Here is a 23,127-nt window from a genome sequence, read left to right on the forward strand (position 1 = left end):
AGTGTTAATTGCCACAGCTGACCCATGGGTCAGATAACGTTGCTCCATAGGCTGTAATTGGAGCACCTTTGTCCTACCATATAAACTGTGTTACCTCTTCAGCTCCTCCAAGCAAATGACCAGCTCTTAGTGTCATGTTTGGGCTCTGCTTCTAAATGAATTAGTATCCATGTTCGTGGAAGTGCTAAACCTTGTGAGCAGGAACTGGTGCACTGAGATGGAAAACCCTTTGAGTGAGATGGTCTGGGCAAGAAGAGTCTCCAAAGCAGTCATCTTTCCCCCCACCCTCCTTTCAGGAATCATCGCCGGGTCCCCAGTGCCTCCTGAGGTCATGAGGAAGATTATAACCAAGATGAACATGAAAGAAGTCGTGGTGAGTCAGACTGTGGGTCACCGGCATCCTTCCCTTGAGTGGGATGTTGAGCAAGTACAAGTCAACATAGTAGCGGACCGAAACCTCCTTGAGCTAACGCAGCTGCATGTGATTGGGGGCAGAGGGCCCATGAGTTTCCAGTCTTGTGCAGGGGGTACAAGGTTGGGCTGGGGATGATTGAAGGACCCCAGCTTGGGATCCTATGACCCCAGCTGACTTCCTGCCCTTTGGGCAGGGGGCTGGACTCGCTGATCTCCCGAGGTCCCTTCCAGCCCTAATGTCTATGAAATCTATGAAATCTAAGGTCTAGGCAGGCTGGGGAGGAACATGGGAAACTGTATAGACTCAGCTACTTGCTAAATGATAAGAGGCTTGGGGGGTAAGGCTGGTGAAAAGGGGGGAGCTTTATATGCAGGGGGCAAGACTTGCCTTGCACCCGGAGATTCCTTTTTTTGTTTCTGAGTGGTAGTAAACTGTTCTGTTTCCCTGTTTTGCATGCTTCAAGGATAAGTGCTGTGGACGAGGCCTTGCTGACTCAAACATGTATGTGTATGCTTGTTTGTCCTGTTGTTTCTTGGATTGCACTCGTTTGGTCTCTAGCCGGATAAGTAGTCACACCCTGAACCATCAGGGCAGTCGGATCCAGCTGCCCCTTTGTATTCGTAACTGAGCAGGCAGGCTTCTCCATCAGTAAGCACCCATGTGCACCCACACCCCTGTCCATGAACACCCGGTGAAGCTATCCACATTGAGGGAGTCCCTAGGAGTGACTGATTTTGCAGCTTCTTGGGGTGAGCGGGGCACAGTCTCATCTTGGTTAGCCAGCTCCGGAGGATGCCCCAAAATCCTATTCTTTGGAGAAACTCATTTGGGATAACTCAGATGGGTGAGGGAGTCTGTTTTGTTTTACATGAAAGGCAGTTATTCTACCTCTGCGCCAGGTTTCTTGTGAAGGCTGAGGAAACGGGTTGTGGTGACAGGAAAACACGTCAGGTCGGGAGTCAGATTTCTCCTGTTATTGCTGGCAGTGCCAGTAGAACTCGCCAGTACCAGCAGTTTTATAGGGATGGGTGTATGCTCTGAACTGAATGGCACCGAGGGATTGGGAACATAGGGCAGCAGGCTGGAATGGGGTGGTGCCTTGAGAGCCTTTTTCCCGTGAAGCTCTTAGGACTCAGCTTCGAACCTTGTGCCTTGGCATAACTCCATGAACTGCTATCAGGTAGCAGCTGCTGATTTTATAGCAAGCCTGAGCTGAGCCCCGCACATGTATTCAGCCATTATGACCAGTTGGCCACTATTCTGCGAGTGACTCAGTTATCTCTGTACCACAACAGGAATAATGATAAAACCCTTCTTTCCAAATTGTCTTTGACCTCTCTTGGCTTGTAGGGTAAGAGGAGTTAAGTCCTGAGTTCATTTGGGCGTTTGAACCCTTAAACCATTTCTGGCATAAATCTCAAGAAGACACGGGGAGAGCAGCTGAATTCATCTTTGCAGCAAGAGCTTTATACAGAAGATGTACATAAGAAAATATACATTTTTTTTCTATATAGAAGTAAGAGGAGGGTTTTTTTTATCCCCTTAAAGGTCATTTACACTCAGTTACAGAGGAATAAATATATATATATATTTATATAAATCTTTAGGATAAAAAATGCAGTTAAGTTGAAACTGTGGTGCTGTAAAATCCAGGACGATAAACCACAGTCATCTTTCTGCCTCTCACTGGGTTCTCTGGGTTTGGGGGAGGCAAAGGAGGAGGAAGGTAGAGCCGGGTCACTCCCTAGATACAGGGCAACGTAATGCATACCTTGCCTCTTGCTTGGGAGGGGCAAGAAGTGAATTGAGCCTCCAAACTATTTCAGTGTTGGGGGTTCCCCAACATCGTCCCACTAACAGACGTCAGGCCTGACCCGGAGAGAGAGATTGCCTCCTTTTGGAATGACAGGGAAGCTCCCTCTCTGCATCCATGGACTCTTGGACATGGCTTTCCCTATGGTCCTCAGCCCTGACCCGCAGGGATCGACTCCTCAGGTGGGAGGAGGATTCTGTCTGCAAGAGTCGAGATAGGATTTCCTGCTGGGAAAGACGGGGAGAAACCCTTGTGTCTTTCCATTTGTGTCCACCCCACTGGAAGGAGAGAGATGGGGGCAATCAGGGCCACTGGTTACATCATTGTCTGTGGGCAGATGACTGTGCTTTACTGGCAGGATCTAGGTTAGCTTGTCTTAGCATGGTCATGCATAGTTTTAGTTTAAAATGACTCTTTAAAAATACATAATGTCAGAAAAGATTGAAAAGATGTACTCCATCCTGCAGTCTGCAGAGAAGCGGGGACTCTGAGAAGGCTGGAGGTGTTTTGGATACATCAGAAATATTTCCTGATAGGTGGAAGCTGAAGGATGGACTTGGAAGGAGTCAGTAGTTTTGTGATTGGTTGAAGTGGGCAGTCACCAGGACTAGCCGTGTGGGGCCTACTGAGAAAAAAGAAAACAAATTGGCATGGTTAAAGGGTCTTCAAGTAGATTAAGGTGCCTCAAGGCTCTTTAATGGTCTTTAAATGAAGTGCTCCAAGTCAAGAGATGTATTGGCTTCTCTTGCAGAGATCCTACCACCACTGCTCCTGCTGGAATTGAGGCCGAGGAATTCTGGTCCTGACTTTTCCACTAACTTGCTTCTTAATTCTTAAGAAACTCACCCAAACTATTCAAACTCTGCTGCCTTAACAGCAGCTGCCTAAAACCTGTATTTTCCAGCACAACAAATGATTTTTGGTGCCCAAGTTGAGACATTTCAAAGCAGCCTGTTTGCCTTGACTGTGTTAAACACCCTCTCCAGCTGAAAACCAGGCCCCTTAATCATCCCCAGCCCAACCTTGTACCCTCTGCACAAGACTGGAAAGCCCATGGGCTGCTGCTCTCCTTGTCCATGCTTCATCTGCTGCTTGGTTCTGACTGCTTGAGGGCCAGATCTGAACCCCTTCCATTAATCTGGGTTTGGGTCAGGCTCTTGATAAGGTCCTGGAAGGGATAGCTCCTCTGCTTCTTGGTTGCATAATGGGCTGTGGGCCTATGGGGCTCCATGTCAGCAACACTCATCTCAATCCTCTCTAACAGAATGGGATAAGGAGCAGCTCCTGAAGCCCACTTGCAGGCATGGTTCCTTTCTAGACAGGGACATGGACAACAAGATGGAGAAAGCAAAGTGCATGGCCCTAGTGCCTTGGAGATGCCAGATCCTCTACCTCTTAGGGTAATGTTATTTCTGCTGGCCTAATGGAAATCTTGATAGATTATAGATGGAGATCCCAGCCGTTCCATACAGAGAGGGTAAACTTCCACACTAGAGATGGAAATGTTATTTTTCTTAACCACAATGATTATTTTATGAAGACTCCAGTCCCTTCTCAGCTTTCTACCCTTCCTAACCAATTGCCCTCCCCAGTAACAAAATACTGTTGATGATAATGCTCTGCTTTTCTAGAGCGCCTTCCCTTCAAGGATCTCTGTTGCACTTAGAAACATTGGTGAACTGCTTCTCACAACTGGCAAGGTGAAGCACTTATTCCCATTTTACAGGTGGGAAAACGAAACACTTCTGAGTGCGAGTGCCCACAGCTACACATATACTTGGATGCCTTTGCCTGGATTTAGGTGGCATGTTCTTTTGAAAAATGGATTTCTGTAGCTTCCTCTGATCTCACTGGAGTCATGGGTACACAGGGTCTCTGAAAGTCAGAACACTTAGTGAGATATACAGGGATGCTAATTTAGAGGCAATATCTTTTTAAGAGTGGCTAGTGATTTTTATATGCTAAATGATTTCCAGTCTTGTGCAGGGGGTGCAAGGTTGGGCTGGGGATGATTGAAGGTCTAGGCAGGCTGGGGAGGAACATGGGAAGCTGTATAGACTCAGCTGCTTGCTAAATGATAAGAGGTTTGGGGGGTAAGGCTGGTGAAAAGGGGGGAGCTTTATATGCAGGGGGCAAGAGTTGCCTTGCACCCGGAGATTCCTTTTTTTGTTTCTGAGTGGTAGTAAACTGTTAATGGAGGGGGTTCAGATCTGGCCCTCAAGCAGACAGAATCAAGCAGCAGATGAAGCATGGACAAGGAGAGCGGCAGCACCGGTGAGGCTCTTGCTTCTGTGCATCCTTAAGAGTCTCTGCATCTGGCAGTCCTCAGCCGTGTGGAATGTGGCTCCGCGAGGCAGTTGCATATTCAGTGTCTGGCCTGAGAGGCTCAATAGGCTCTTTGCTTAGAGGCAAGTCAGCCCTGCTTTCTGTATCACCTTCCCCTTTTCTCCTCTCTGCCCTGGCATTCCTGCTTCCTGCCTGGAGTTTTAGATTCAAAAAGTTTGTTGCCTCAACCCTCCCTTCCCTGGGACTCAGCTCTGGCTTGAGGACACCACGTTCCAAGGCAAAGATCTTATTTTGAAATAAATTCATGCATTTGAGGTAAATCTATAGCTTGTTGGAAGGTGCTGGATTGGCAGGTCTGGAGAGCGAGGGCTTCTGTTTTGTTATAGGCCGAAGAGGCATTGTTCCAACTTTCCCAGCTGTCCCCTGCTGATGTGTTTTTAAACCAGACCTGAGGGATTTTTGCCAGCACATGAGATTAGCCCAAGCTCCACGGCCTCCTTTTTGTGCTGAGACCACCAGCTCCTTTAGAAACGACATGGTGGTTACCAGCTTATTTCACACAAACCCTGAACTGTGGGGTGGCAGTGACTGGCCAGATTTGACTGAGAGGCAAAAGGCTGAATATCTCATCCCTCATTCTCTGATCTCTCCAGTCCCTTCAGAAATATCTTTTAAACAGATACTTTTGAAACTTCAGTAAATGAAAGCCTTGTGGTCCCAAACCAGGAAGAAACCGTGGGCCAAATTATTGCTGTTTTAATTAACTCCATTATTTGCACAGGGCCTATAGCAGAGAAGTACTGGACCTGATACTTAATAGAGGGCACAGATAGAAGTTACATTTGTCACGTGATCAGCCAGCCCCTTGAAAGTGCTCCACAGCTGTGCCCTAACAGAAGTGCATGGTTGTAGAGTATTTTAAAAGTCCCCCATCATGTGACAAATTAAGCCTTATGATATGAGGGTTCAAGTGAAGGTGCTCCAAAGCAGAGTGCCTTCATTAACTTCCGTCTGCTTGTGTGGCTGGACTAGTGCAACCCATCCCTGCCCCCTTGTGCTGTCTACAATGGGAGGGAGGGGGAAGGGAACTCAGGATGGGGTCTGCCCAGCCTGCACGTTGGGGCAGGGAAGAGCAGGTGGATTGGAGCTTCCTGCCACCTGGGGCTCCAATCAACCTGCCTCCACTCTAGGGTAGGCTGGGCAAACCCCAGCCTGAGCTCCTTCCCCTCCCTGCTCCTCTTCTCCCATTGTGTAGGCACCACTGGAGCTGGGAGTGGGTGGCCAGGGCTAGGGGAGAGAAACTGCAGACGCGCAGCTCCTTGGCTGGATCAGCTCCAAAGCAGAGCTCAATTCCCCCACCCTCCTGACCCAACAGCGAATGTCTGTTTGATTGGGAGAGTTGGTGTAACTCATGGCGCTTTCAGTGAAGCGCCATGAGTTAGACCAGGGAGCTACACGTCTGTCAGCCCCCAGGCATTTTACTCTTGCTTGCCTTCTGTGGCCTGGCCTTAAATCTGGGTTTGTTTCACTGAGCTGACTTCATTGCAGCTGCTCTGGCCTCAGTCCCCTGCACTAGGAAGCTGTGGTGCCATCCACTGTTGGCCAGGAAACAGAGACTTTCAAATGTAGATCTCTGCAAATAAATGGATGAATTGTTTTGGGCTCAGACCTTAGTATCAGTGAAAACAAAAGTCTCATTGACTTGGCTGGCACCAAGATCTGTTTGAAGTTGGCAAGAAAAGAGACAAGGCCAGAGGTTATTTGCTGGGTGTGGTTGGCTCTTACCTGTTTAATGGCGACTTCCTTTCTTGGACCGCTTGGTAGGGAGCTTGCAGCTGCGGAGGACGGCAGCGTCTCTAATCTGCTGTCCTCGGTACTGAGCTGGTGAGGAGCAGGCCCCATCAGGGCGGTTGCGGCTGGCCTTCAACCACCTAGAGAAGGACAAATGAAAGCCCCCCACCACCACCTCAAGTTTCAGAAGGGCATGAATGGCCAGTCACTTGGTCAAAGGTTCCAGGGAAACTGGTAACCAGATTAGTGCAAGGTATTGGCGTGGGGCTTGTCTCCTTTGGCACAGCTGACCAATACTGTTCCCCATACTTGGTCAGCCAGAGCCAGCTAAAACTCACTGAAACCTTCCCCCGGCCAGATGGATGGGAGCCATGTAGCTCTGACCAGGACTTGGGCAATGAGACCGAGTAGGAGAAATGCATCCACAGATGCATCTCGAGCAGGTCCAGGGAGGTGATCCTCCCCCTCTATGCGGCACTGGTCAGGCCGCAGCTGGAGTACTGCGTCCAGTTCTGGGCGCCACACTTCAAGAGGGACGTGGACGATATGGAAAGAGTCCAGAGGAGGGCCACTCGTATGATCAGGGGTCAGCAGGGCAGGCCTTATGAGGAGAGGCTACGGGACCTGAACCTGTTTAGCCTCCACAAGAGAAGGTTAAGGGGGGACCTTGTAGCCTGCTACAAACTGGTCAGGGGGGATCAGCAGGTATTGGGGGAGTCCCTGTTCCCCCGTGCGCTGCCAGGAGTGACCAGGAATAACGGTCACAAGCTGGCGGAGGGTAGGTTTAGATTAGATATTAGGAGGCGCTACTTCACAGTCAGGGCGGCTAGGGCCTGGAACCGGCTTCCAGGGGAAGTGGTGCAGGCTCCTAGCCTGGGGATTTTTAAAAGGAAGTTAGATGAGCACCTTGCCGGGGTCATCTGACCCCGGTGCTCTTTCCTGCCAAGGCAGGGGGTCGGACTAGATGATCTACCTAGGTCCCTTCCGACTCTAGCTACTATGAAACTATGAAATAGAGAAGAGAATAGGTCCTTACTTGCGCAGAGGAGCTAGCTGACAGGAGCAGTGCCAGGGGTTGTTGGACAGGGTGAGCTTCTCCAGTTTGCCGAATGGGAAGTTGCTGGGCAGCTGCGTCAGCCTGTTGTTCTCGAGATGGACCGTCTTCAGGGTGGTCACTCCAGAAAAGGCGTGATCTGTAAACTGAAGCACAAGGGCTGATGCAGTTCACTGCAAAGCAAAGGTAGGGTATTCTTTCTACACTTCCTCCCTGGGCAGCAGGTGCTTAAGTGACAGAAGTGAGGCTGGAGAGAATAAGTGGCAAAGGGGAAGGATTGAGGAGACAGGACTGAGAGCAAGGAAGAGGGCACAGTCTTTCAAGAGTGATGGGACCATTCCTCCCACCTCCAGCTCCTTCCCATTTACTACTTGTTTTTCACATTCACATACTCGCACCCTAAAGAAAAGCTGCAGTCTGGCCTCTCCCGTTTGTTCCTGAGCCGTACACCACCTCGGTAACTGGACTGAGACGTGTCCCTATGTAAAAACCTTTCCAACGCTGGAGTTTCTCCCAGTGCCTGTCGCCTTCTCTATTGTGGAACTGTTGATGGAGGCGGTGTTTGTGGAGTCTGAAGGGGCTGTAGGTTTTGGCAGTGCCCAGTGGACATTGAGTGGAAAGTTACACTTGGCTTCAGAGCAGCATAGGAACAGCAAGGCAGGCGTCCAGCCTCTCAGCCTCCTCACTTCTTTCTTTCTCTTTCCTCTCCTGCCTGGTCGTTTGCCAGAGATGCTGCAAAATCTGTGCATTCACAGCCTGGGGGCAGGCTGAAAAAGCAGGTCCTCTTCACAAACCAGGGAGCAGAATGCTGCCTGTGCCAGAGATAAAGCCAGCTGTTTAGGCATCACCACATAGCCTCTCCCTTCTCCCCCTCACCATCCTCTTTGTCAAATAGTTTGGAAAAGTCCCTCTGTAACGCAAACCCATCCACACAGACGATCTTTGGAGGACACTAGTTGCAGATGAAGCTGTTGACTGCAAGGGTGATTCTCTTGGCAATAACAAACTGTCCTCTTCCTCCCACGGCCTCTGAAGAGGAGGAGGAGGGAAGAGGACAAGTATCCAGTTCGAATGAATCCAAGAAAACTCTCCAGTTCGAATGGTGGTTTGTGTATTGTCACCTCACGCTAGAAGATCTCACTGGTGCAGTTCTCTGAAATGACCCCTCAGTTTGGGTCCAGGAGTCTGCTTTTAGCTGCAAGCTTGAAGGATGGGGCCTGCTGCTACATCTCTTCAGCTTCAGACCTGTGAGGTCTCCCAAGCCGAGCAGCACTATGTTGGGTGAGTGCTTGAATGGGACGCCTCCAGCATGCTGCAGGTAATTGTGGAAATGCAGCTTGGGGCCATCCTTTCCAGTTCATTACTGAATGAACAGAGATTTTACAGTCCAACAACCTCAGATCCCACTGGGGCTTCATTCCAGTGTTGCCTCCTCCTTCACTTTCCTGTCCCAAAGTGTTGTCACATGACATTTAAACAGCTACTTTGCTTCTTCCCAGAGCTTAACTGATAGTGAATTTTGAGATCCTCCAAGATGAGTCATCATTTAGGTGCATGATTATTGTTCTTATAGCACCTATAATCTGGTCCCAAGCCCCTTTAGCAACTGGTATTGGGTTTTTTTTGGTGGGGGATGGTCAGGGGTTCATAGGGGGTGCATGTGGGTGCACGTGGATCCCCTGAGCATGGCAGCGCACTCCTGGTAGGTGCTCGCTTCCACCAACAGCGCTGGCGGCATCTGCGGGAGCTCCCTGTTCACTGCCGCCGTTGTGCCCCTCAGCCACTGGGGGCATGGGTCGTTCATGGTGGGGTTGGAAACTACCACAGTGTTAGCCTCATCCATGATGAATGAGTTATTTATTATTAGTTATTAATGACTTGTATTATGGTAGTAACTTATATAGAAGTGTAGATGGGAGGATTTTCCAAGTTTTAGATTTGCCAACGTGTTTCAGATCTCTTCGATTCGCACTGGGACAATGGGAGGACTTCTCCTAAAGATTACTTTCAGACCTAATTGGCTGTGCCAACTTGCGGCTCCGCAGACGAACCCAGCTGTCTCCAGAAAGAAAAGCTGAGTGCAGTATTTTGTGGAGAAGGGGTCACAGCCTGGATGCTGGCAGCATTTAAAGTACATGATGATGATGTCACATCTCATGTGGCCTTTGTGATGAGGGAGTCATCTAGCAGTGCAAAATGGCTCACCCCTGGCTCTTGTGTATACCAAGCCTCTGGAAGGTATGAGAAAAAAAAATTGTAACTTAGACTAAGAAACAAGCTTCAGTACATCTGTAGCTGTGAAACAGGACTGATCATTAGGTGGCACTGCTCTCTTGGAATAAATGAAGGTACAGTGATGTTGGGGATGCCATATTTCAGAAAAGATCTTGTCCACAAATGGTCATTAAGAGACAATAGGACTCTTTTTTACGAAGTTAGGGTTATTAACCTGCATAGAGTTGCTCTGTCTTCCTAAACTCCTGCCTTTTTCATTGGATTTGCCTTTCTTCTCCGCAAAGGAGCTGCACGATGTGTGACTATTATGCAGTCATGCATTCCACTCTAGAAGGCTGGATGAAAGGATTCCTATATATAAATTTTATATCAGTGTTGTGGTTTGGGGTCCTTCCATCTGAAAGAGCAGTGTGCCAGATCAGATAATACTTGGTTTGCCTTTTTCTCAGTTTTTATATTTTTAGCAGTATTAAGATAATGATGGAAAGCATGAAAGGGGAGGGATGAGCAGGTTCCAGAACTAGACAGGTTAAAACACGAACACAGATTAACACCGTATGTATAACAGACAGAGAGTGAGAACGGATATAACATATCGACCTCCTAGAAGCTGCATATGCTGTTGCCAGCCAAGGTGTCTGCTGCAGGTTGAAGACTGAAATAGATTTGAATTCAGTTCTTGCAGTTCCATTCTTATTCCAAGCAGCTTTTCTTCAAACTATTTCAAGATCTACATGACTCCGTTCCAAGACTTGCAGTTTTTTTCAGGTAATTCAGATACAAGTTCTTGGGCCTCTTCAGCAGGTATTGCATTTAACCTGCAGCTTTTGATGTTCACATGGTAAAACTGGATAGAAACTGAGCTGATGCCTACAGCAGTGACATCCCTGGAGGATGACATGCTCACTGGGCAATATGCTCACTACAGGGTGTTCTTTCATAAATGAAATCGTGATTACACCCATCCTTCTTGACTGTCATCTCAAGAATAGGAAAAATCTCAAATATTGAGTAGGTGGCATTGTGCTGTCATCCTTGATGGGAGACATTCCAGCTTCTAGCTTCCTAGTCTGGCATTCTGGGACATGGACTTGGTCCTTCATCCCCTGGCTGTGCTATAAGTCCCAAGTCTTTTGATAGTGCTGTATTGCTGTTCAAGTCTGTCCTCCTAAATGCAGACAGCTGGTGCACCCCAGCACAGCACAGCACAGCGGTAGCTCTCTCTTGCTACAAGGTGCTCTGTTTCATCACTGGGATATTCTCGTTCCTCCTGTACCAGAGACTGGGATGTCTTCTTGCTGAAGTGTTCATCTTTCTGCTTCCTGCCGTGGTATCCTGGGAAGCTGTGAGCTGCTCTGCATATGCGCCATCTACTTACATCTCAGCTGGGCATTGAGAACACTGTGCTGTTTGCAGGTGATCTTCCTGCATTGGATTTGCTGCTTTCCTTGCACCCCTGCCTGGCAGTCTAGGGGCTCTGTTTCAAGCAGTTCCTTGAGTGTGATGCTGCTACCTGTAGGTCATGCCTCTTTTCTGGGAGAAGAAGAGGGGTATTTTGCTGGGATAGCTGAATGGGCTTCTTTGTAGTGCACTGCAAGGGTTTCTCTGGCAAGATCATCAATAAACAAACCTTTCTTTATAACGTGTAAAGTTGGAAGGAGGAAGAAAAAGGTGAAGGTCTGTGTGTCTGCCCTGTCTACCTGTCTGCAACGCATCAGTAAGAAACTGCTCCTATCCATGACCTGTCTGGAGGACTCTCCCATGTCTGAGCAACAGCAGGTACCCAGGTTGAACTAAGGTGACAAGACCATCCAGCCTGGCCAGTCATTGTGCCCTGCTAATGAAGGCATGGGCCAGTTGCTTCTCTCATCCCACCTCCCATGTGCTGGGGGGCTCCTTTTGCTTGTTTATTCTAAAGCACCAGACTACATTTCCCACTGGACTGGTGCAGCTCTTGGGTAGAGGTGGAACCCAGCCCAGGAGATCTCAGTTTTGTGGAGAACAAGGGTCCAAGGAGGATGGAGCCCTCCCTTTCTTTGTTTCTCCCATAGACCTTTTCAGAGTTTCAGCTTCATTTTTATTAACACTAAACCATTCTGCTGAGACAAGTGGCTAGAGTCTCCTCTCTTTTGCATGAGTGCAAATCAGGACAAAAGTCCTTAGAGTGGCAGCATGTAAAGGAGAAGAGGATTTGACCTTATGCTGCTTATTTAAAAAGAAAGAGAGTGGAAAGGAACTTACTTTTTCCAGGCCTGTGTTGTCCAGGCTGAGGGTCTCCAGGTAGCGCCCGAAGGATTGGAAGGCGTTGTCAGGAATGACCTTCATAGGGTTGTGAGACAGCTTCAGGTCCTCCACCACCCTTAGCTTGCTCATTGCAGCCACGGGGTAAGTGCTCAACTGGTTCTTATCCAAGTGGAAGATGGCGAGGTTTTCCACGTCATCCAGGGCCCCAGGCTGGATGGAAGAGATGGAGTTGTCAGAGAGGTAGAGCCAGCGCAGGTCCTTGGTACCGCTGAAGGCCCCGGACCTCAGCTCTCTGATCTTGTTGCTGCCCAGCTGCAAGATGAAGAGGTTAATCATTGGAGAGAGAAGCCCTTTGGGCAAGTCCAAGATCTTGTTATTGTCCATGTATAGGTAGGTGAGCTCAGTCAGGTCGTCAAAGGCTCCCATCTTGATGACGCTGATGTCGTTATTGGAGAGGTACAGGTAGACTAGCTGCTTCAGTCCCCGGAAGGCACCGCTGGAGATCTCCTTGATGTGCGAATGCTGGAGATGGAGGGACACAAGCCCTTTCATCTCCCTGAACGCATTGGTCGGCAGGACAGGGAAGTTGTTCCGCTGCAGGTTGAGAAGCCGCGTTTGCTCTGGCACCTTCGGGATCTTCTTCAGCCCCACATTGTCACAGATGACGTGCTGGAGATCCCCACCGTGGCAGTGGCAGCTTGGGGGACATGCCTGGAGAACGGGAAGGAGGCACACCAGTAAGCTGAGGAAGAAGCTTGACCGGTCCATGGCCAGAACTGGGGTGGTTGTTGAAGGGAGGGGGGGAAAGAGAAGCGGCAGCAGCAGGAGGAGGGAGATGGGAGAGAAAGTGAGTGTGTCTGCAGCGAGCTGAACACAGCCCTATTTATAATGTTATTAAAAAACAAAATCCCTTCCCACAAACCACAGGCAGCAGCCAGACTCTTACTTGGAAGCAACTGACTTTGGGAGCTCAGTGTGAATTTAACTCCTTGGCACCAAGCAGAGGAGCGTCTTCACACTGTGCTGCAAAAAAAAAAAAGGGACTGTGTAGAGGTAGTTTTTCTCACTGGAGCAGGGAGGTGAATGGACACAGGGAACAGGGAACTTGCCTAGATTTGGGGATTTCTTCACCCCCCACTGAATCAGGTGGTAACAAGGCTCTAAGTAATTCAGAGATAGAGAACAGGGTCTTGAGAGACAGGAATCCAGATGCACCTAAAGGAGAGCAAAGTTGTCCCATGTCAGTACCAGCAGTATTGGGGTACTGAAGTACTGAGATATTGAAGGGTCATTAACAGACACTTACCTAGCGCACTTTCTAGCCTCTTGCACTGATGTTTTCCATGTACTTAGTACTTACAGAGCTGTATCTTGGATTATTATCCAAAGCTTAGAAGACATTCAGGCAGGCACCTTTTCCCTGTTGTTCCCAAAAGGGCAAATTCCTTATTCTGCCCAACTTTTTGTTGACTTCAGTTGGAGTATTTCTTGGCAAGGACTAAGCATAATTGTAGGAGATTTGGGGAAGGTTCATCATTGCACTCTGTGGGGATTGCACCTGCATTAGGTGGATGTTAGTGCCATGCGGGACTTCAGGATCTTGACCGTGTGTAAGGGCTGTCTAAATTTGAGGAAGGTACGGTGGGGAGAGTCTTCCTGCAGAGCTTCAGGTGGTTTCCCTTGAAGAGCAAAACTTGCTGAGCTAAATGCAGCCTGATAACCCTGTGTCTGGAGGAGGATTAGCTCATGGTGCCATAGTGGTGGGGAGAAACGGTATGTCCGAGGCATTTCTGTTAGACTGCCTTCTGGGCAGACTGGAGTGCGGGGGGGAGCAGCTGGGATTCTGCCATACACGGTCACTGAGGATGGGACGGTGGCCGAGACTTTGATGAAATGGTGAGGGTGCCTCTTTAGAGATGGCCAGAATAACTTAGAGGGGTGGTGACCATTGTGCTATACTCCTGAGGAGCGGTGAGTCCGGTGTGGTATGTGGGGCTGGGTCAGAGCCTAGGGCTTCTGAGAAGGAAGTGCGGAGAGGGGAAGGTGATGGTGGGGACTTGGGAAGATGCAGTGTGGTATCCGGCCAGTGGAAAGGCAGAGGGAGCAGGGCCCGGGGCCTCAAGTGGTTGTGTTTATCGGGATAATGATTGCAAAGAAGAGTTACGAGGAGGGGAATTAAACACAGCAGGTGCTTCACACTGTCCCCTTCCAGGGGAATAAGGTGAAGACGTTAAGAGCCCTCGGTCTCCCCATCTTTGAGTGCGAGAGGGAGAGATTGGGGAGGAGCTGTGGGGTGGGGTTTGGATATGGAACATTTTGAGCTGGTTTCTCGCCAGGTCCTGGCTGCAGCAAACAACTGCGAGCTGAGCGCAGGACTGTGAGCTTTTTGAGGCTTCCACCTCTGAGGCTGGCTACAAAGCCCCGACGGAGTTTGTGCAGAGGCGAGACAGTCTCAAGAAAGGGAGGAAATCCAAGGGCTGACTTAGGACACAGAGACTGGCTTATTCACAGAGATCACTGGGTTTTTCCATTGTTGAGATGTGGAATTAGCCAGCATCACTGAGCATGCTCCCAGCAGTGTTATGCAAAAGGACTGGCAACTTTAGAGCCTCTGTTTTGCAGATGTATATTCAAATGTTGCTTTTATTTTATAAAAAGTTGCAGGGGGGAATACAAATTCTGGGGTGAATTTAGGTTCTCTTGAACCCAAGACACAGAGAGGCCTGGGAGAGTGGGGGTGCATTATGGATGCAGGCCTTGCTTTTCCTGTACTCCCCAGTCCTGGCTCTCTTGTCCTGCTTCGTCCCTGGATATGGATTTCAGAGCTGTGTGAGAGTCAAGCATCTGTTAAAATCATAGAAAATGAGGGTTGTAAGGGACCTCAGGAGGTCATTTAATCCAATCCCCTGCTCAAAGCAGCACCACCCCCAACTAGATCATCCCAGCCAAGACTTTGTTTAGCCGAGTCTTAAAAACCTCCGAGGATGGAGAGTCCACAACCCCTCCGGGTAACCCGTTCCAGTGTTTCACCACCCTCCTAGTGAGAGAGTTTTTCCTAATATCCAAACTCAACCTCCCTTGTTGCAGCTTGAGCCCGTTGCTCCTTGTTCTGTCATCTGCCACCACTGAGAACGGTCCAGCTTCATCCTCTTGGGAAGCTCCCAGCTGCCACCAAACAAGTTTGCCTGGGGGTGACTAACATGTAGGACCCAGGCCTCCAGAACCATAAGGCAAGTGGATTGAGTGCTGGGGTAATGGCCTGATTGAGACTCTCAAAGGGATTAGGACATGTAGAAGGAGAAACATCCAAAAAAATCTCTCCCAGATTTTTTCACTTTGCTGTCCCAGTGCAGGCTGGGAGTGTAACAGCTCAAGTTGGGGATGATTAGTAAAGCTCCTCGCTGGAGCTGGGTGAATGATTTAAAAAAAAAGTAATTTATCCCAAACACTCCATCTCTTTCTCGCTGCTGATTGAATGAATGTCCTGTGACTTACAGCTTCCTGACACTTATTCATAACTCTTTTCTGAATGATTTCTGCAAATAGTGAATGGCCTTGAGTCTCCTGCATGAGCAGTTCCTGACTGATAAGTAAATTCAGGCTATTTTTGATTGATCATTGAGGTCATATGGTACATCTTCTTTTGTCCCCCGTTTGGAGAAAATGAGCATGTGATATTCACTTTCCTCTTCTCAATCTTGCTAACAGGCTGCCGTGCCTGCGGCTGTCCCTGCCAGTTCAGGAACAAAAAGGGGGTCCTTTTAAAACTCCGTCCACAAAAGTTTTGCCCACACGTGGCACTGCGCAACATCCTTTCCAGTTAAATTGTACAGCTCTGTGTCTCTCTCTCCCTCTCTCTCTCCTTTCTCGATTGAAGGGTAAAATATCCCTTCTCTCCTTATTTGTCTGCCGTGCCTATTGCCCGCTTTCCGGAGTAAGGACTCCCTTCCTCATGTGGATCCTGAACTCAGTCAAGGCCCTTCCTTAGGCATCAGGAGTGCAGAGGTAGGGGGGTTCTGCAGCCTGGAGGTGGCAGGATGCATTTCACACCCTCAAGTGGTCCACGTAGGACAAGCCCACTTGGTACCACAGAGGTTAAGTGGCTTCTCTGCTCTTTCCGGCCAGAACGTGCCTCTCGCAGAATGGGAGCTGGGCAGTGCGGCCGTGCTGCGGGGGGAGCAGAGGTCTGGTTTTAAATCCCCCTTTTAGATGCCCAGAAGTTTCATAAAAAGGAAAATTCTTTTCCCCCTTGATGTTTTCGACTGTCCTGCCTTGGCGAGCAGATTCCTGAGGGAGGCTGGGCGCGCGCTGGCATCCCCCCCACAAACTGGCGCCGTGCCTGGCTGCTGGGAGGGGCCCTCGGGCTCCCAGCTGTTTGTGTCTGAGCTCCTGGCTGGCAGGATCAGGTCTCTCCTCATTGAATTTCATAGCCCTTGACTGGGGATGAGTGAGGCCTGGGGCAGCACACGGGCAGCGGTCCTCACAAGTTCACAGCTTGACTGAGCCGTGCCAGTGTCTCATGGGTGGCATGTGGTCTCTCGGTGACAAGGGACCCAGTGTTCGTGTTCCTGTTTGCAGCGGGAGCGATGCCACAGTGCACTGGGCCCCTTTCAGCCCTTCACCTCCGAGCTCCCCGGGGACCAGGGCTGCTGGGTCAGCTCCGAAGAGGCAGGATTATCCTGCAATCCCCTCTTTCTTAATTGATTAACTGTTCTGCAAACATTTGCCGCGGCACAGAGAGTGTAAAGCCAGTGCGGGAGTCATTTACCAGTGTTTGACTCCCTCCCGCAGCCCTCAGGGGCTAAGCAAATAAATAGGTGGTTTCTAAAAACAGCATAAATATAGATACAAGGCGTTGCTTTGGTGTCGTGGGTCAGGGCTGTTCTGTGGCTCTAAGAGAGCGTCCTTTCCCCTTTTGAGCTTTATTTTTATTAGTCACAAGGGCGATTTCTGTGCACGAATGGATACGAATGCCCTTAGCCAGAGTCCCCTTGCTCCCTTCAGCCAGTGTCCTTACTGCTTTGTGCTTTGCATCGGGGTAAATCTGAAGTAACGCTGAAGCCAGTGGGATTGCAGTGGTGTGAGTGGGGTCAGAGGCAAAGCCATCGTCATTTTCTACCTGCAGAGAATAGCACAGGTTAGCCCTTGTGTTGGTGCATGGAGAGAATGAGGGGGGCTCCTCCTTGCCTGTTCCTAGTACTCCCATAGGTGCAAGGTGAGAGCAGGGCTGCAGCTTCCCCCTACTCTCTGCAACAGTTCAGAGACCTGGCAGAGCCCATAGCCGGGTGTAGCCTGCATCTTGTTCTGAGCAGCACACTGGGAGCACTCCTGCATGCTCCCTGGAAGCTCCTATGGATGGTCTTGGCTTAGCAAGAAGGTCTTTGAGGTTGCCAAGTGCTCTGCTGCTCTTCCAGTAATGCAGTTCGTGGGGAGAGCCACATCCTTCATGAGGGTCAGGCTTGGACTATAGGCCCAGGACCTGTACCCCGAGGCTTCGAGTCTAGCAGGATGTCTCTGTCTTGGGCCTTTGCAAGAAGCCTTTTCAGCAGCTAGAGCTTCAGACACCTGTCTCCAGTTTACTGTCCATTCAGGAGCTCCCTGTCCATGCTTAAGGACCAGGCAGCGTGCTTCTGGGTTTAGGGAGCTGTATGCACGGCAGCCCCTGCCCCGACCAGTGTGCTAGCTTGGCTCCCTGGTGGCCTTGCCTGTCCACCCTTCTCTAGCCTGCTTTCCTCTCTGATCCCTGCCAGCTGGTCTTCCTCATCTCTCACTCTTCTCTTTCCCGCCTCTCCCACTAAACCCTGTCCATCCAGGTCTTCCTCCAGGTTTCTTCGCCTCTCCCTTGCCTTATAACACACACGCCTATTAATCAGCCTGGACCACAGATTCTGGCTGGGTGCTCACTCCTTGGCAGAACTTCTTCTTCCAGGTCTCCTCTCACCTGTTGCCCATGCACTGCATGGAGCCCTACTTCCACCCCTACCCCAGCCCTCAACCCCCTTCCTCCTGCTGCTGCCAGGCATCTGCCCCCTTCCTGACTTAGAAAACAACCCCCCACAGGAATGGGACAGCTTAGGGTTAAAACTTCTGAGAGCAAGGACCTGCCTGGGCATCCTTGGCCTGTTCATCCCCACCTACCCATCCTTCCTCCTAGGGTGTTAGGCAGGTGGTGTGTGAGTTGGGAGCGGCTGGATGCTATTTCCCAGAAGCTGTGTGTGTTTCAAATGGTAATTATTAATAGAAGATGCAGACAGGAAGGTAACGGGCCATCAGGCACAGTCCTGACCCCAGAAAAGTTCAAGGGAACTTTACCATTGACTTTTTTTGGTGGGGGTGGCATGGTTGTGCCTAATTTTTCCCAATATTTCCATCTTTGCAAGACGCCAGCTGCTTGGAGCATTCAGATACACTCAGAGCCAAGGGTGTTTCTGTTTCTGTCCTTCCAAGTCTCTGCCTCTGTACTTTCCCTCTCTCTCTCCATTTGCTTTCCGCCTTCCCCACCTCCAGTTTCTATTGCCGTCTCCCAGCATCCAGTCGCTGGGGTGGCTGCCCAGTAAAAGTGTTTTTTTCAAGGTGTTGATAAAACAGCAAGGAACTGCCGCACACCTCATTGGTCGCCACTGAGCAGTGTTACTGCAATGCTCGCAGGGCTGGGGAAACACTTAGGTGCCTCGAGAGCACACATCGGCCTGGAAAGAAGAAAAGCAGCTTTAACTCCAAACCACTAGGAGCAGTTTGTCCTGCCTGTGCAATAACAGGAGGTCGGTTTTCAGAAATGTAGGAAAGCAGCCGTCTCCTGGGGCCATTGTGCCAGTCTGGTTGGGTTGCTGGTTTTAAATGGTCTTCTTGGGGCACAGCTGTTCTGTCACAACACACAGGTATCGCTTTGGATACTCGATATTTTTGGGATCCTTTCCATCCCATCCCAACTGGGACTGTCTGGGTGGGTGGGGACTCCAGCAGGATGTCCCACAAGATGAGCTTGTTTGTGTCCTGATATCCTGACACAAAGAAGATACTGTGGCTATGGGGGAAGATGTCACTGGGGCACAATGCCCCTGTGCAACATGATCAGCAACTTACAGGTTAGCAAGACCCAGGCAGAGGATCTGGGTCAGGCCCACTATGCACTTTGGGGTCGAGGAGCAACCCCAGAGAGTCCAGCCCTAGGGGCAGCATCAGTTAGGGCCAATTTCCCCAGTGAACCAGCTAATTAAGAAAAAGAGTTAAGGACAGTTTGGAGCAAGCTACCAAGGGAGGGTCTGGGGCTGGCAAGAGCAGAGATATTCAAGGCTAGACAAAATATCAGGCACTGGTTTAGTGCTGATTAAAACCATCCTGCATGGTGTGGGCCATGGGGAGAAGCCAGCTAGGGATCCTGAAGTACTTCCTCTGGTCTGTTATTTTCTTTTCAGCTGTTCGTTTCTCCTTCTTTGAAGCCTGGAAATCCCTTTTATCGCGTGTCAATTTTTTTTGCCCTTTTTTTCTGAAGCTGGTCCTGCCTTTTTGCCCTAGATCATGAATGGAATTAAGGTTGGTTTGGCTCTTGGTTTGTTTGTCTGTGCCTCCACATCCTCATACAGCTCAGGCAATCAAGAGTGACTTATTACATTGGAAACAGCGTTTTTGCCCCACCCTGATCCTAAGTAATAATAATCTGTAGAGGAAGCGTCTGTGAAGGGTTTATGGTATCCAATGATTTTCCACTCCACCCCAGCCTAGCTCCATTTTGAAAAATGCAGTGACAAGTCAGGTCCTTTAAGTGCAAACTCTTAGCATTATTTGAGGGCAAAGGGGAATGAATGCATCTGTTGCTCTTGTACAGATGGGGAAACTGAGGCCTAGAAAGCTCAGATGACTTCCTCCAAATTAAACAGCTTGTGAGTGGCATAGCTGAGGCTAGACCCTGGGTCTGCTGCGTCCCCCATTCCAGCCTGGAGGTCCATTCCCAAATGTTTGCCGCAGAGACCGTTGTCCAGTTTTGCTTGTATGTTTCTCGTCCATTAAGACACTGTCTTTAAAAACCTCTTTGCCCCATCCTCGGTGGCTGGTGTTTGAACAGCCTTAGCAGGAAATGTTTTCAAGCAGTGTTTAAAGACAGACAGTTCTACTACGATGTTTTTTTATTCCCGGTTCAGACAAGGACTCTGCACTCTTCAAGAAAGCATCACTCACCACCAAGAATAACCTGGAAGGCTTGTCGTTTTTTAAATATTTGCCACTTGTGCTAGTCGGGGGACACTCACTTTGCCTGGCTATGGTGGGTTGCCAACTTCCCTACCATTGCCAAATGGTCTCCAGTTGGCTTGTCCTTGCATTCTCCATTGGTTCCTTCTGGGCAAAGGTTCCTAAGGACATGCTGGATCATGTAACATTTTTGTATCGAGACTGGCTGTGCTGCAGCTCCAGCTGAGCTTATAGATTTATAGATTGTAAGGCCAGAAGGGACCTAGGAAGATCATTGGGTCAAGCGCCCTCCTGCACCAAGCAGGAAAGATAACTGGGAGTCAGGGGACCCCAAGGTGGGGTCCCCTGACTCCTCTTGAAGTCTCCAGTCTCCTCTATCTAGTTTCGTCTTGAAGATTTCCAGGGTAAGTGTTTGCACCACTTCTGGAGGGAGCTTATTCCACAGTCTGGACATGCTGGGCTCGATGCAGAAATTGCTGGGTGAGATGCTCTCTTGCAAGTCAGATTGGATGGTCACAATGGTCCCTTCTGGCCTTGAAAAGCTGGGAATCCTCAAGGACTCCTCCAGACTTAAGTTGGGCTATAAATTGTTCACAAGCCTCGTTTCATCCGTTGGTGATATGCGCTACCTCTGGGCCAGGATGCAAAGCTGTATGACTGCCCACAGCACAAACCACCTGATGGATAAAGAAAGTAAGGGCAGATGTAACAAACTGGCTGGTTATTAATAGGCCCTGGCTTACTCCCCACTTCAATGGGCAGCCCCCAAAAAGTGACTGAGCCCCTGTCGTGCAGGCAAGACAAACACTGCCTGAAACCAGAGGGAGCTGGAAGCTGCAGGTGAATAGGAGCAACAGGCCATGGATGGCAGCCTGAGAGCCAGCCTGGGATGTGGGCTGGGACGGAGAGACCCTGTTGTGGCCAGGGCGCCAGCCATAGTCACAGCAGAAGAATGTGCAGAGGGTCGAGACTCTTCTTACCCTGATATCCCGGAGTCTGAATTGGGAACCTCTGGTCCATCTTTTATTGCAGCTGTTAAAAGAGTTATGCCTGAGGTTTTCACACCCTTGTGTTTCTAGCAGTCCTAGTGAGGCAGCCTCTGTTACTCCGAGTACCCAACCGTTCATAGCCAAGCTAGAGCTGGAGCCTGAAGAGCCTGGTGCCAGGCACACAGGCAGGCAGCACTTGGATCTGAGCTCACGGTACCCAGAGCACATTACCAGACATCTCCAGGGCACTGGTGCACCACAGCCACCCTGGGAGCGTCCTGCAAGCAGATTGGACGCAAGGCTGCAGACAATTAAAATTACAGGGGAAGTTGAGGGAGGAAGAAAATAATGACTCAGAATCTGGCCTGAATGCTGCGGCTGATGCCTCTGTTCTTGCTAAAAAGTGCAGTGGGATTTTTAATAAGTGTTTAAGACCTTGGTTTTAGGTCTCATCCATAAAAAGAGACACGACTCCAGCCAACAAACTCCTATTTAGTGGGTGGGAAAGAAATCCGTTTTTAAACATTAAGCCCTATATGTTTCCTCCCAATGGCTAAACTGTGATTAAGCCTGGATGGAGAAGCACAGTTGAAATCTTTCCTGCTGGGTTGCCAAGCACCTAGCAATATAAGGTTTCACCATGATGGTCTCTGTAATATCCTGGAGACAATCACAGGGCTTCTGGGAAAGGAGAGGCTTCCACTAGAGAATCTGGGCCAGCTTTTGCATGGAGCCTATTGTGTGCTAGCAAGAGTTTCCAAAGCAAATCATAAGTGGGGCCCAACTTTACACCCCCTAGGAGGGTCTTGGTCTACCCTTGGTCTTCAAAAATTGTGCTCAACCTCTGGCTTTTTGGTCTGTCTGGGACTCAAGTGGGACCATCCCAAGCTGCTTCCAGAAACTGTGGCCTGCATAGAGACTTAAGCAGTGCAGGAATGTACTTGGGGAAAGTGGCCAACAGCAGAAATTAAACAATCTCTGAGTCTAAGCCCATGAGGCTCTGTTGCCAAGCCAGTTTGGCCCTGTTGCTAAGCCAGCCACGTTGGATCACCATGCTATGCTCAGTGGGTGGGCTGCCCAGACACCATCAGTGAAGCTCATAGATGAATCTCATCTCTTAAAGAAGGTCCCAGCCTCTAGGGACAAAACGGCCCCCAGCCCTAGCAGCACAAGGGCCAGCTGGAGCTCTGAGATCCATGGAAGTGCATTTCAGTTTCTCCCTGGCATCCGAAGCATCTGGCCTTGTGAACTTGCTGACTGCTGGGATGAGCAAAAAAAAAAAAGCTGAGTGGCCTCGAAATGCGGTGACTCAGAACCCACAGCCGGGGTTAGTGTTTGAGGGAACGTCAGCCAGAAGCGCCACAGCCTTTGTCCTGATGTGGTGCCTTTGGCTTGCAAATGTAGCTGCCCTGAGCGGCTGGCGCCATCCTGGGATGCCTTTATTAACGGATCAGGAATTCTGATGTCCACACACCAAAGGGTCGGGGCAAGCATCCGTGCTGGGAGATCAAACGTAACCACCAACAGGGGCCTGGAACCAGCTCTGGGATTGTGTCCCGGGCTCCAAGTGCCCTGTTACGTGGCAGACCCAAGACGCATCTAGAAGAGCAAGAGCGTGTGCTTGTGAGGGTACATCCAGAGACAGACGTCTGGAGTCGAGCAGGGCTGGCAGGGAGCAGATGGAGCAGGGCCCTGTCCAGGGGAAATGGTAGAAGCAGGGGAGACCACTAGAGAGCAGGGAAATGGCCAGGGAAAAAGCCAGGCTCCTCCCTTAAGGGTAGGCTAGTGGTGAGAGAAAGCCCTTCCAGCGGGTCATGGGGAAGGGGGAGTCTTTGCATGTTGTTAGGGTGGCAGTGATGGGGGAGAAAGCATCCAGTGTGTACCATCTCATTACTCCTTTCTTCTCAGTCCCCGTGCGGGGAGGTGTAACGGGGTAGTCATATCGGGAGCTGCCCTCTGGATCTGATTGTGGGAAGGTTTGCCTGGCATCTGCGGCCTATGGTGAAGAATCCCTGCTTCCCATAATCGTCACTAGATTCACCCACCTTAGAGCTTAGCTGTTTCTTTTTGTCCAGAAGACTCCCTGAGGCTTGTCCCCCTTTCAACATTTGCA

At 49.9% G+C, this 23,127-nt stretch overlaps 2 protein-coding genes across 3 annotated transcripts in view; one reads left to right on the plus strand and one right to left on the minus strand.

The window, feature by feature from the left end:
- The window catches only part of ACSF2 (acyl-CoA synthetase family member 2), a 47,187-nt gene that overhangs the window by 21,336 nt on the left and 2,724 nt on the right, over nucleotides 1–23,127 (plus strand). Inside the window, exon 10 of the mRNA XM_090059146.1 lies at nucleotides 297–373. Coding sequence (XP_089915272.1) covers nucleotides 297–373 — 77 coding nt within the window. The remainder of the gene's footprint in view (nucleotides 1–296; nucleotides 374–23,127) is intronic.
- CHAD (chondroadherin) lies at nucleotides 384–23,122 on the minus strand. 2 transcript variants are annotated; one of them, XM_090059148.1, is made up of 4 exons: nucleotides 11,836–23,122; nucleotides 7,342–7,505; nucleotides 6,300–6,445; nucleotides 384–2,850 (listed from the first exon to the last, which is right to left on the minus strand). In XM_090059148.1, the coding sequence occupies exons 1-3, from the start codon at nucleotides 12,604–12,606 to the stop codon at nucleotides 6,304–6,306; spliced, it is 1,077 nt and encodes a 358-aa protein (XP_089915274.1). In that variant the 5' UTR covers nucleotides 12,607–23,122; the 3' UTR covers nucleotides 384–2,850; nucleotides 6,300–6,303. The 2 variants fall into 2 exon arrangements, with proteins under 2 accessions (XP_089915274.1, XP_089915273.1); XM_090059147.1 differs by having other exon boundaries at nucleotides 384–2,853.

Source organism: Crocodylus siamensis, chromosome 8 (genome assembly GCF_052110815.1).
Source record: "Crocodylus siamensis isolate JL-2025a chromosome 8, ASM5211081v1, whole genome shotgun sequence".
Lineage (NCBI taxonomy): Eukaryota > Metazoa > Chordata > Crocodylia > Crocodylidae > Crocodylus > Crocodylus siamensis.

Bases quoted from the DNA above. Each gene is read 5' to 3' on its own strand.
- CHAD (XM_090059148.1), bottom strand. From the start codon at position 12,606: ATGGACCGGTCAAGCTTCTTCCTCAGCTTACTGGTGTGCCTCCTTCCC. The intron at 7,506-11,835 runs GTAAGTTCCTTT...CTTGTGCTTCAG, and splicing joins ACAACACAGGCCTGGAAAAA to TTTACAGATCACGCCTTTTC. The intron at 6,446-7,341 runs GTAAGGACCTAT...GTCCTTCTCTAG, and splicing joins CAGCTAGCTCCTCTGCGCAA to GTGGTTGAAGGCCAGCCGCA.